General features: G+C 41.3%; 1 protein-coding gene across 2 annotated transcripts; it reads right to left on the bottom strand.

Annotated features, from left to right (window-relative positions):
- Positions 1-2097: 2097 nt before the first annotated feature.
- DCTN3 (dynactin subunit 3) lies at positions 2098-11976 on the bottom strand. Of its 2 annotated transcripts, XM_085847532.1 has the most exons (7): positions 11773-11976; positions 7319-7403; positions 5221-5298; positions 4415-4498; positions 3416-3474; positions 2667-2726; positions 2098-2457 (listed from the first exon to the last, which is right to left on the bottom strand). In XM_085847532.1, the coding sequence occupies exons 1-7, from the start codon at positions 11854-11856 to the stop codon at positions 2383-2385; spliced, it is 525 nt and encodes a 174-aa protein (XP_085703658.1). In that variant the 5' UTR covers positions 11857-11976; the 3' UTR covers positions 2098-2382. The 2 variants fall into 2 exon arrangements, with proteins under 2 accessions (XP_085703658.1, XP_085703659.1); XM_085847533.1 differs by lacking the exon at positions 5221-5298 and having other exon boundaries at positions 11773-11973.
- Positions 11977-13943: the final 1967 nt, after the last annotated feature.

The following is a 13943-nucleotide window of genomic DNA, read 5'->3' as shown; positions in this document are numbered from 1 at the left end:
AGTCCGTGATGTTTTTGAATACGCTGCTCGGTGCGAGCCCTGCACGAGTCCAGTATCGGTGCCCACGAGTGGCGCGAGATGGTGTGGATGCGATGGTGGCGAGTTGTGACGGTAAAGGTCGTGGCTGTTGTTGTGAAGCAGCATTGTGGTTGGTGGTTGTTGTTGTGAAGCTGTTGAGACGTGGTTGGTGGTGGTAGTAATGGCGGCTGGTCCAAAATAAAGATAGTAAAAGAAAAACGGCTATCCTGAAGAGTCGCAGCCCGAGTGAATGACATTTATTCCCTCTAGACAACGGGTTTGGGCCTAACTACACATATACTTACAGAGATCTCACCTAAGGGACCTGAATGGTGGTTTGTGAATTTCATCAACCACAACTATATATATATATATATATATATATATATATATATATATATATATATATATATATATATATATATATATATATATATATATATATATATATATATATATATATATATATATATATATATATATATATATATATATATATATATATATATATATATATATATATATATATATATATATATATATATATATATATATATATATATATATATATATATATATATATATATATATATATATATATATATATATATATATATATATATATATATATATATATATATATATATATATATATATATATATATATATATATATATATATATATATATATATATATATATATATATATATATATATATATATATATATATATGATTTACCATAAACTGATGGTTGACCCTGCAGTTGCAATGGTAGTGAGTGACCCCCCCCAGGTGGTAGAATAACTGAGATAGCAGTCCTTGAGCTGTCTGTCTGTTTTGTGGCCAACCTACAAACTTATCTAATCATTTTGGGCAGTGAGGTTGAAAACAAACAAGTAGTGGTACATTCAAAAGCCTTTGGTGCCCCGGCAACACCTCCGTGCAGCACGTGGAGATGGAATTGGGAGGGAGCAGTGTACTTCTCGGGGTAAATATGTACAAATGATAAATCAAAAATAGTCTTTGTAGCCAAATCACTTGGTCACCGTCATGTCCAAATATCAGCTTCCGAGTTCAAAAAGTGTCCGAGATATTGCCAGGATGAGAAATAAAATAAGTAATTAATTGATTGATGAATGAAAAAATACGTTCCGCTTTTGTCAAAGCACATCTTCACTTTTGTCCCCAAATTCAGCTTGCTGTCTCTCAGGATGGCTGAGATATCGCCCAGACAAACAAGAAAAACAAGCAGTCATAGACTGGGACTTATGAAATCGTCAACTTGACCTCTGACCTTATCTCATAAAAGCTGTCTCAAGAGAAGGTAGCGACGCAAAGCAGAAGTTTCTACGATGATTCTGTACCAAACCATCAAAAATCGAATGTTTGACCTCACTGTGACCTTGACCTTTGACAGATTTTGACCAAAATCTAATCAGCGCTAGCCATCACCCTCCTGAATCACGTGGTGTAATTTCACATTGGTAGCTTCTTCCGTTCGAGTTATTTTTTTTGGATGTTTGACCTCACTGTGACCGTGACCTTTGACCGATTTTGACCAAAATCTAATCAGCACAAGCTATCACCCTCCTGAATCACGTGGTGTAATTTGACATTGGTAGCTTCTTCCGTTCTCGAGTTATCGTGCCTACAAACAAACAAACACACAGAGGACGGAAGTCATCAATATACTTACGAAATCTTTAGATTTAAGTCTTTAGAAATCTAAGTAACAATAAGTAAAAACTGAGTACTCCCTTCCTTCAGCACCCGGTGATGACGTCATGCATCACAGAGATATGGTATTGGGAAGAAGCAGTGTACAAAAAAAAAAGTTTTAAAAAGTGTCAGCTGTCTTGAAGAGGGAACATTAAAGCACAAGTTCCATTTGCTAACAAAAGGTAGGCCAATGCACACCATCCAAGCAAAATTGCTGCCTTTGAGGGTTGCTTTGGCATTGCCCTGAAATGTAAGATTCTCAGATCTGGAAACTGACCTGTCATGGGCCCTCAGCTGTCCCTTTGATTATGAACGACCCGTCACTCCCCCAGCAAGCAAAGACAAGGGGACCACGACCAACAAATCAAGCTGTAATTTTGTTTGAGCACAGATACAAGTCCTTTACAACCAAACACAAAATTATTTTAACAACGAACCAATGAAACAGAACAATGGACTGTGATGCAACATCCTATCTTGTATGCATGTAATTACTAATCTACAAACTCTTGATGGCTTCAGGTATAAACAACAGTTAATGCTGTTTTTGATAAACAGATATGTCAGCATTCTATCCCAGGGTATTGAAGGATGTAGTTCCTGAAGCGGACGTTATAATGGTTGTACTTGTGCTTCGTTTGGTTTACTTTGCATGTGCAGCCTCCAGTTGGGTGACAGCGGCATCCCAGGCCACAAACTGACGAGACAACAGCTCCATCTGGTTGGGTTCATCAAGAAAGGGGAAAAAAATGAAACAAACGGTCAGTATTCACAAAACTCAACGATTCTTTCTGCAAAGTTCCAAATTACATTCGATTGTTGATACACGATACAAAAGTGTTAATGGGAATCGGCACAGGCATTGTGGTCCCGATGGCTTTTTGAGTGTTCCTGCGATTTTTCAGTTGCCACTATGCAAGCACACACCAGTTGGTTGTAGTTTTCCACCTGATCTTTCACTTCTGAGAATGTGTGATTGCTCTGCTCCTGGGGAAAAAGAATGGTGGGAGAGAAGCAACAAAAACTTAGCATGCTCATGGTACTTTGAACGAATCCATAATCGACCAACTGATGTAACGAATAATGACATATTTTAACGGCACGGTGAAACCTTTGAAAGTTTACTTTTGACGCAGCCGGACATAATGAATGGAGTTACTCAGGCTGTTCTTAAAATTTGAGAAAACATCCCATTGTGAACTACCACCTCGATTCCGATTCTTCACCAAAACCTCATCAATTCCTTCTCGTCGCACACCCAACCTGCTGAACTAGTCTAGTCCGAATCAGTCCACAACTTCTTTGAGATATCCTGCATACAGACAAAATGAAAACGACCTCTATCCATCTTCGGTGGAGGAGTGAATAAAGAGAGAACTCGAGTGTAAAATTTATGTTCATGAGTAAATGAAAATCGGTGGCGTGATTTACATTATACAAACAAAGGTACAGAGGGACGGAAACGGTCCTTTTTATTTATATATATAGATGCTGACGACAAAAGAAATTTGTGTTTCGATAAACCGATGGCAGGTGCATTTTCAAAGATATAAAATGTCTGGGGAGAGAGGACAGCTCAATTGGTACTCGAATGTTTACATCAAAAATATCTGGTTAACGAGGCTGGTACAAGTGGCATGGATGGAAACTGTTACTTCATTCATGATATGATGTACCTTCTGGGTGAGGTGCAACTTGGAGATTTTCTGTATTCGTTGGGAAAGCTCAGGCACAGCTGTAAGGATAAGTAAAGAATGAGTTGCAGCTCGGTATTTGAAAAGACAGGAGCCGTTTTAAGTTAGGGTTACTTATTCATCAAGTTAAACCCCATGACACATGCTAGGGGTCAATCATGCTTATTTGTCTGTGCTCCATCTTCTGAAATTTAAATGCTGAGCGTCAAGCAAAGAAGCAGCACTTACCATTCTTAAAGTCTTTGGGATAACTTGGCCTGGTTAGGGATTGAACCGCCAACCTCAGACTCACAATGAATGTTCCAAGAATTATAGGAAGTATGGTATAATCAATTAACCACAAACCCCCACAGTAAGAGATGTTTGTCTGTCTCTCCATTCGTCACAGATGGCCAAACAGATCTTCAAACTTTCAGAAGTTCATTAGTGAGTGTTTCAGGGGGAAAAAAAAAAAAATGCAAGAAAGTTGGATTTTTATTTATATATATATATATATTTTTTTTTATTGCTCCATAGTGCCTTAGCCTTTGTAACCATGTGACACATACTATCAAATGATCCCCAACCCCATTCCTTAGTGGATGTGGGGAAGTGTCTTCGGCCCCCACAAAAAAAAGCAAAAAACAATTTGATTTCTTCAAAATACTGACAGGATTAGAATGGCACCGGGCCATGCTGGGTACGCCCGTAAGTGATTTATGACACAAAACGTTCATTGAATGTTAAAAATATAAGGGACAGTATCGATTTGAAGCCAAATTTATCAAGTTTGGTTAAAATAAATGTACTGCTGATGGAACGAGCTCTTCGAGCTTGAACATGGACATGTCTGCCCAGTTTTTAATGAAGCATCAGGAATGGTGTATGTAGGCTGCTTTGACGGTCAGCAAATGAAGAACGTAGCTTCAAGAAATATCGAAACCAATGGTGGGACAGGAAGCAGAGACAATGAAAATTTTAAAACAGAACAAACCAACAAACCTAGCAGGTTTGGGCTGTCGAGGACTGAGAGGAGGGATGAGAGCTCCTGCAGCCATGATCCCATCGATAGTATTTTCTGCTGCTCTGCATAAAAGAATCAGCAAATGGCAAAAAATGTCATCACAGAAATGCAAACAAAAAGACAGATATTGTTGAGGCTCATGGAAGTACAAGGGGACAGATTGTACAAATTGACAATGGGGCTGCAGAGCAACAGTTGGACACAAAAGGAAAGCGAAAGAACGAACATAAAAACAACAGAAAGAGGAAAGGCGGAAAACAATACACCGCACATGCAAGAGTGTTGGGTTAGGTCGGGTTGACGAGGGTAAAAAAAAAAAAAGATTCTGGGTTGGAATTAGGGATGACACATGATGGTGATACACTGCCTGCTTGAAGCCTTGGAGGGAAGAGCGGGGTAGAATGGCACAACTTCGACGGGAGAAGGCAGTTATGTAAACTGAAGAAGCAATGAAGAAAAGATATGAGGTGTATGCAATCAGCCTAGATTTTGGAAGTTTGACGAGGAGGGGTTTACTGGAAGAACGCTTGCATCCTCGAAGAGCTGGGAAGGGTCGGGGGGGGGGGGGGCTGAAAGAGCAGAGAGCTTGACTGGAGAAGTGGCTGTAAAGAACAGACCTTGTGATTCAGCCTCATCATGGGAGATTCCAATAATGGTGAGACCTTGAGAAATATGTATTCCATAAGGACAACAGTCAGACTCTTCAACACGAGGTCATGCTCTCAATGTAAAACATCGTGATGTTCATGCTTGTACGTTTTAACCATCGGCACCAGACTCATACCGGAAAGCACCATAAAGAGCTGCGCATGTTCGGGCGGATCAAACAAATCTGGAGCGAGAGCTTTCTGCAGTTCTTCAGCTGAAACACATCATCATTAATTATAATCATTAGCCCGTCCCACGTTCCCCACACAGTAGAAAACGTCTGTCTAAGAGCTGCAACCTTTTTTTTCTTTTAACCATTTGAGCTTTTGTCATCAAATTTTCAACAAAGTTTTATAATTTTCATTATTATTATTATTATTAGGGTACAATTAGTTGTTATTATCCCATCCCCCGGAGGGATGGAGCGGGATATTGTAATCATCCGGTCTGTCTCTGTCTGTCTGTCTGTCAGCAACTTTACGGCAAAACGGCTGGCTCAAACAGTCAAATTGTATCCACAGGTGGGCAATGAATCTCGGACGACCCCATTAACTTTTGGGTCGAATTAGGTCAAAGGTCAAGGTCAGGTCACGAAAAGGTCAAAATCGTTTTTCGCTCATAACTTCGTCAAAAATGATCCGATTTACTTCAAACTAAGCTTATAGTGAACCTTATTCTATTTGTCACTTATAATCCTACCCATTCCTATCGTGAAAAAATGCATATTTGTGAAGATCGGTGGGGTCTCAAGTTTTACAGTCATAACTTCATCAAAAATGGTTTAATCTACTTCAAATTAAGACTAAAATATTCCTTATAATCAACATTCAGGTTAAGGATGTATCAAATTTAAATTTGATCCCCAAAATAACTTTATGCTTTAAATGGGCGGGATTTGTTGTGCCTGGCACCACTTGTTTTTGTTGTTCTTTGACCCTTTTTGCTTGCTATGTTATTATTTTTTTTAACATTGGTTTTTCTCAGCAACTGCTTGTCTGATTGACAATTTTCAGAGTAGTAGTGACCCCTCTGTGGAGAAAATTTTCATTTCAATTGTGATGTCAAATGTCACGTGGCATGGCAGTCATCTTGGATTAAACGCAAAAAAAATTAAAATATCACATCTCTGAAACCGCCAATCGGAGAAATCTGAAACTTGACATCTCACTCCACTTCCAATAGTAGGGAGTAACGGATTGTAAGGGTGACGTCATCGCTGAAGTGGTAGACCAGCCATCAATGTTAAAATCAAAATCCTCGGTTGCCATCGAGTAACATTTTTACCAATTGAGCTTTTGTCATCAAATCTTCAACAAACCTTTATCATGAGATTGTGGAAAACACAAATAAATAAAACGTACCACTATTATTTTTTGTCAAGTTTTGTTGGAGTACAAAGTGGACGTGGCCAGGCTTTGCATTTTAAGATGTTTTCTTATTATTATTAATATTATTATTATTATTATCCCACACGTGTGAAGCAAAAAGTGGGGTTAAGCAATTGGTTCAGGTCTGTCTCCAAGCATCAGTTTATGATCGAGGAACAACTTGATTTCAATCAATCAAATTATTTATTTTGAACATGAATCGGAAAAAGATAGCTAAACCTGTGGTTTAGCAATACTCTGGCTCGGATCTTGTCCTAATCACGCATGCACAGAGAGGAGAGAGATAATATATTTACTCTGTCTGACAAACAAAATTGAAAGCAATTCCAAACAGGAAACTCACTGTTTTTAAGGGTGTCGCAAAGGACACAAACAACAGGCACGAAGAACTCATGTAACATGTTCGATAAGGTGGTTACAAGACACTGCATCAACGGTGGTAAACTTAATAATAATAATATAAAATATTATGCTATCATGCCCTGAGGGCAGAGTAATTGAGATTTGGCATTCAGACAAATACAGCAGCACCGAGCATTGTTTGTTTAGCACAGAACACAAAACAATATAGTTTAAAAGACCCCACTCCTGCTCCTCTTCTCAATCCTGCACAGGGTAAGGGATTCTATGAACACGAGCTTTTATTCCATGATCAATGACTTGAGGACAATTATGAACCACTTAATCAATCAATCATGCAGTATGTCATTCTCAAAAACACAGCGTAGATTTCAAATGCACCCGTGTGATGGACCGAGTGCAAAATGCTGATCACAACGGTTCGAAAAACAGCACAACGTACAGAAATGATACGATAAATTAAATAATGAGTCGATTGAATCTTACTGCGACGCCACAGTACACGAAGACGTTCCCGCTTTGCTGAGAGCGAGTCGAGTGAAGCCTGCAGCCGAGATATCGCCTCTTCATACTGTATGAACAAAGAACACGAGTCACAATGATGATGAGCAGGGATGTCCAAACGATCCAGCCACCAGACAATAATCCAAGTGCACAAGGTTTTAAAAGGTTCGGTAATTCTTGATGAACGCACTATTCCCAGATGTTATGTTTGATAATCCAGATACAAGAAAAAACTCCCCCAGTGGGACCACTCCTTGGCTTTTTTCACAAGATCTTGGCTATTCGTTGTTCACCTTGGCGTCTTGGTTTTCTATTATCATCGCTTTTCCGAAACCTTGCGACTACTTGGCTTTTTTCATTTATGAAAATGAGGAGTGGTCACACTGCTCTCCCCCTGTAATGTTGGCAAAAGTGCACATTAGCCATCGTAACGAATGAAAACTAAACGATTTGACATCGAAACGCCGACCGACATGCCTCTGCCCACGTTCATGATTTGATTACTCGAACTTTGACCTAAAAACCTCAAGACCAATTGACCTCAATATTTCATCTGTAGATATGTATCATGGTACATATTGTTAGTGTAGTTCAAATCCCATATAATAGCCAATGGGTCACATTAACGTGACCTCTGACCCTTGCCCTTTTAGGAAATAATCCATGGTGGATGAACGCACTGATGGAGGGTTATACATACTTGTACCAAGTTCGATTTCAATCCCTTCAGCTGTTCTCATGTATCACAGTTTTTTTTTTTCCTGACATTACCTTTGACCTTTGACCTTCGACCTCTTGACGCCCAAATCTAATCAGTTAATCTTTAAATCATGTAACATTTCCAGAACTTGTAACAAGTTTGGTCAAAATCCCATCACCGTTCACGAGTTAGCGCGGCAACAGAATTTCGAATCGAACAGGACCTCCGACTCTGGTCTATTTTTGCAGGATAAAAAAAAAAATGAAATAAAATAACTCGAAAAACATTTCGCATCAGAGTAATTACGTCTCTTATTTTGGCAACGTAGACGGCGACATGCAAATGGGCTTCAGTGGCGGTGTACAGAAGCGTTAAAAATAAATAAATAATAAATACAAATCGCAGAGAGGTGAAATTCATCACACGTGATGGTGTACCATGCGCAGAGTAAAACGAGTGTTCATTTACATCTGGAGGATGTTTAATAAATCAAGAAGATATAAGCTGCACACACACACGACACCAACTAGGCCCAGGCTTCCAGCTTTCGCATGCTCATGCAACTGCACCGTACAGTAAACAGTTCCCACACGTAATTTTGATGGGCTTTATACTACATGTAGTTTGTAATAACTAGTATAGTGCGTGCCCGTATGTGCAAAAAAATAAAAAAATAAAAAAAACTTTCAAACCGCGTGCCAGAAACAACAACCACACAGGCTGTTCCTTCGCTCTCGCGTGCCCGTACGTGCGTGGCCATACGTGCAAAAAACAAACAAACAAAAAAAAAAAAACTTACAACCACACAGGCCGTTCCTTCACTCATAAACGACGACTGGATTGGGGCATTGTGTTTATCTATAAATGCGCATCAGAAATCGAGAAATTATTAGAATACAGCAAGTCATCACTATCCGGAAGTGGTGCGTGCCCATACGGAATGTTCACATCATTCCACGAATTATCGCTTGCATTGAAGTAACAACTGATACTTCCACACACATAGAGTTAATTAAAATCCAAATTAAAGTCAAGTTTACCTCCCTGTCTTTACTTACCATGACATTCGCTGCAATTGAACATTGCCACTCCCATGCCACGGTAACTAAGGCGCCCTTTCCCCATCGGCCACGCCTATGCAGCAACGTGTCCTGTCATTGGTTTGGTAAATAAATAGCCATAACTTGGGAAACACTTGGGAAACAGCTGAAACGGGATGAAGAAGAACGATATCAAACCTTGAAAAGGCACATACTCAGGTCCCCAGCGTCAATTGTGACGTCATATCAAAACGAAGATGAAATTGTGACGCCAATCGTGACGTCATAGCACCATGTCCTGTCATTGGTTTGGTAAATAAATGGCCATAACTTGGGAACCACTTGTCCGATTAATATCAAACCTTGAAAAGGCACATACTCAGGTCCCCAGGGCCTCTCGTCTGCAGACACTAGGTGGGCGCATGTTAGTAGAGTTAGTAAACCCGATACTGGGTGGGCGCATGTTAGTAGAGTTAGTAAACCCGACACTAGGTGGGCGCATGTTAGTAGAGTTAGTGAACATGTTAGTAAACCCGACACTAGGTGGGCGCATGTTAGTAGAGTTAGTAAACCCGACACTAGGTGGGCGCATGTTAGTAGAGTTAGTAAACCCGACACTAGGTGGGCGCATGTTAGTAGAGTTAGTAAACCCGACACTAGGTGGGCGCATGTAAGTAGAGCTAGTAAACCCGACACTAGGTGGGCGCATGTTAGTAGAGTTAGTAAACCCGACACTAGGTAGGCGCATGTTAGTAGAGTTAGTAAACCCGACACTAGGTAGGCACATGTTAGTAGAGTTAGTGAACATGTTAGTAAACCCGACACTAGGTGGGCGCATGTTAGTATAGTTAGTAAACATGTTAGTAAACTCAACACTAGGTGGGCGCATGTTAGTAGAGTTAGTAAACCTGACACTAGGTAGGCGCATGTTAGTAGAGTTAGTGAACATGTTAGTAAACCCGACACGAGGTGGGCGCATGTTAGTAGAGTTAGTAAACCCGACACTAGGTGGGCGCATGTTAGTATAGTTAGTAAACATGTTAGTAAACCCAACACTAGGTGGGCGCATGTTAGTAGAGTTAGTAAACCCGACACTAGGTGGGCGCATGTTAGTAGAGTTAGTAAACATGTTGGTAAACCCGACACTAGGTGGGCGCATGTTAGTATAGTTAGTGAACATGTTAGTAAACCTGACACTAGGTGGGTGCATGTTAGTATAGTTAGTAAACATGTTAGTAAACCCGACACTAGGTGGGCGCATGTTAGTAGAGCTAGTGAACATGTTAGTAAACCCGACACTAGGTGGGCGCATGTTAGTAGAGTTAGTAAACCTGACACTAGGTAGGCGCATGTTAGTAGAGTTTGTGAACATGTTAGTAAACCCGACACTAGGTGGGCGCATGTTAGTATAGTTAGTAAACATGTTAGTAAACCCGACACTAGGTGGGCGCATGTTAGAAGAGTTAGTGAACATGTTAATAAACCCGACACTAGGTGGGCGCATGTTAGTAGAGCTAGTGAACATGTTAGTAAACCCGACACTAGGTGGGCGCATGTTCGTAGAGTTAGTGAACATGTTAGTGAACCCGACACTAGGTGGGCGCATGTTAGTAGAGTTAGTGAACATGTTAGTGAACCCGACACTAGGTGGGCGCATGTTAGTAGAGTTAGTGAACATGTTAGTAAACCCGACACTAGGTGGGCGCATGTTAGTAGAGTTAGTAAACCCGACACTAGGTGGGCGCATGTTAGTAGAGTTAGTAAACCCGACACTAGGTGGGCGCATGTTAGTAGAGTTAGTAAACCCGACACTAGGTGGGCGCATGTTAGTAGAGTTAGTAAACCCGACACTAGGTGGGCGCATGTTAGTAGAGTTAGTAAACCCGACACTAGGTAGGCGCATGTTAGTAGAGTTAGTAAACCCGACACTAGGTAGGCGCATGTTAGTAGAGTTAGTGAACATGTTAGTAAACCCGACACTAGGTGGGCGCATGTTAGTATAGTTAGTAAACATGTTAGTAAACCCAACACTAGGTGGGCGCATGTTAGTAGAGTTTGTGAACATGTTAGTAAACCCGACACTAGGTGGGCGCATGTTAGTGGAGTTAGTAAACCCGACACTAGGTGGGCGCATGTTAGTAGACTTCGTGAACATGTTAGTAAACCTGACACTAGGTGGGCGCATGTTAGTAGAGTTAGTAAACCCGACACTAGGTGGGCGCATGTTAGTAGAGTTAGTGAACATGTTAGTAAACCCGACACGAGGTGGGCGCATGTTAGTAGAGTTAGTAAACCCGACACTAGGTGGGCGCATGTTAGTAGAGTTAGTGAACATGTTAGTAAACCTGACACTAGGTGGGCGCATGTTAGTATAGTTAGTAAACATGTTAGTAAACCCGACACTAGGTGGGCGCATGTTAGTAGAGTTTGTGAACATGTTAGTAAACCCGACACTAGGTGGGCGCATGTTAGTATAGTTAGTGAACATGTTAGTAAACCTGACACTAGGTGGGCGCATGTTAGTATAGTTAGTAAACATGTTAGTAAACCCGACACTAGGTGGGCGCATGTTAGTAGAGCTAGTGAACATGTTAGTAAACCCGACACTAGGAGGGCGCATGTTAGTAGAGTTAGTGAACATGTTAGTGAACCCGACACGCCGTCCCGTCCCATTACCACACGCCGGCAAATCGCACCTTCAGATGCTTGGCCGGCCGTCCACCGAGCAGCTTCTCTTCCAGCGCGTCGAGCCGTTGCCCCAATGTTTCAAGCTCGTCCATAACTGCCAAATTACCGGAACAGCGGAGCACGACGCAAGTCGGACGTGAACGAAGCGGGACACGGATCGAGCGTCAATGACGTCACAGCAACAACGATCACGGAAAACCCGGAAAATAAAGGCCGAATTAACGTGACGTTAATATATAGTTTTATCCTTATCGAGTTAAGTTATTAGTATCTTAAATAGGCGACAGGAATCTGAGGAAACGCTTGAATTTTATTGTTTTAAATTTGAAAAATTACAGGTGTCGCAAAAAAGTTAGTGAACAACAACCGAGCTAACAATTCATTGCCATACACCTCAACGCAGATGCACGGTACAGCGGTTAAAAACACGATGTTTTAACCGCAGTTCTAAGAAGAGATGATTTTTCCGAAATATTAGAATCAGCCCACCCAGGTAAGGTGGATTTATTTGGCCAGGGTAGATAAAAATGACACGAAGCCATTTCGAGGGGGGGGTGGTGTGCTGCATGTCAGCATGAGCTGGGAGGGCCCTCGACGCCGAGAGGGTGGTCGCCCTCGACGCACTATCAGACGGCTCGCTGTACACCTCGTTTCCTGAATTAAGAAAGGTGACAATTTCAGGAATAAGAGATAAAAAAAATCTCTGGAGGACTTTTCCTCAACTTAACCATCTCACATCTGCATGAAGGATTCGCTCACCTAGGGTGGCATCAAGGTCAGAGCAAGGATTTGAATCACCTTGGGTGGCATCAAGGTTCGAGTAATGATTTGAATCACCTTGGGTGGCATCAATGTCAGAGTAAGGATTTGAATCACCTTGGGTGGCATGAAGGTCAGAGTAAGGATTTGAATCACCTTGAGTGGCATGAAGGTCAGAGTAAGGATTTGAATCACCTTGGGTGGCATCAAGGTCAGAGTAAGGATTTGAATCACCTTGGGTGGCATCAAGGTCAGAGTAAGGATTTGAATCACCTTGGGTGGCATCAAGGTCAGAGTAAGGATTTGAATCACCTTGGGCGCATGAAGGTCAGAGTAAGGATTTGAATCACCTTGGGTGGCATCACGGTCAGAGTAAGGATTTGAATCACCTTGGGTGGCATCAAGGTCAGAGTAAGGATTTGAATCACCTTGGGTGGCATCAATGTCAGAGCAATGATTTGAATCACCTTGGGTGGCATGAAGGTCAGAGTAAGGATTTGAATCACCTTGAGTGGCATGAAGGTCAGAGTAAGGATTTGAATCACCTTGGGTGGCATGAAGGTCAGAGTAAGGATTTGAATCACCTTGGGTGGCATGAAGGTCAGAGTAAGGATTTGAATCACCTCGGGTGGCATCAAGGTCAGAGTAAGGATTTGAATCACCTCGGGTGGCATCAAGGTCAGAGTAAGGATTTGAATCACCTCGGGTGGCATCAAGGTCAGAGTAAGGATTTGAATCACCTCGGGTGGCATCAAGGTCAGAGTAAGGATTTGAATCACCTCGGGTGGCATCAAGGTCAGAGTAAGGATTTGAATCACCTTGGGTGGCATCAAGGTCAGAGTAAGGATTTGAATCACCTTGGGTGGCATCAATGTCAGAGCAATGATTTGAATCACCTTGGGTGGCATGAAGGTCAGAGTAAGGATTTGAATCACCTTGGGTGGCATCAAGGTCAGAGTAAGGATTTGAATCACCTTGGGTGGCATCAAGGTCAGAGTAAGGATTTGAATCACCTTGGGTGGCATCAAGGTCAGAGTAAGGATTTGAATCACCTTGGGTGGCATCAAGGTCAGAGTAAGGATTTGAAGGAGTGATGTTGCGGAGCTCTGGCACAAATTGATTTGGTGATCTGGACAACTGTTATTACATGAGAAAAGTAAATAACCTTGCTTTATATATTTATAAAAGTAAATAACCTTCCAAATAATTGGAATTCTATTCCGAGTCATGTCATTGAGTCTGGCACATTAAATCAATTTAAGTCTGTGCTTGAAAAGCATCCACCATCCCATGAACTTTGACCCCTATATTAGAGTTTAAGACATTGTGAAGAAGGGCACATAAGCTACGCTCCACATCTCAATATCCAGTAAATCAAATTCCGTTCTCACGCATCTTGAGATTTCAAGGTCGGGGTGGT

Source organism: Eptatretus burgeri, chromosome 11, assembly GCF_056783735.1.
Source record: "Eptatretus burgeri isolate ZD-2024b chromosome 11, Ebu_testis_v1, whole genome shotgun sequence".
Lineage (NCBI taxonomy): Eukaryota > Metazoa > Chordata > Myxini > Myxiniformes > Myxinidae > Eptatretus > Eptatretus burgeri.
The sequence above is the reverse complement of the archived record's forward strand: the minus strand, read 5'-3'. Positions and strand labels throughout refer to the sequence as shown.

Bases quoted from the DNA above. Each gene is read 5' to 3' on its own strand.
- DCTN3 (XM_085847532.1), bottom strand. From the start codon at position 11,856: ATGGACGAGCTTGAAACATTGGGGCAACGGCTCGACGCGCTGGAAGAG. The intron at 3,475-4,414 runs GTTTGTTGGTTT...TTATCCTTACAG, and splicing joins CGACAGCCCAAACCTGCTAG to CTGTGCCTGAGCTTTCCCAA. The intron at 2,727-3,415 runs GTACATCATATC...CTTTTTCCCCAG, and splicing joins AGTTGCACCTCACCCAGAAG to GAGCAGAGCAATCACACATT.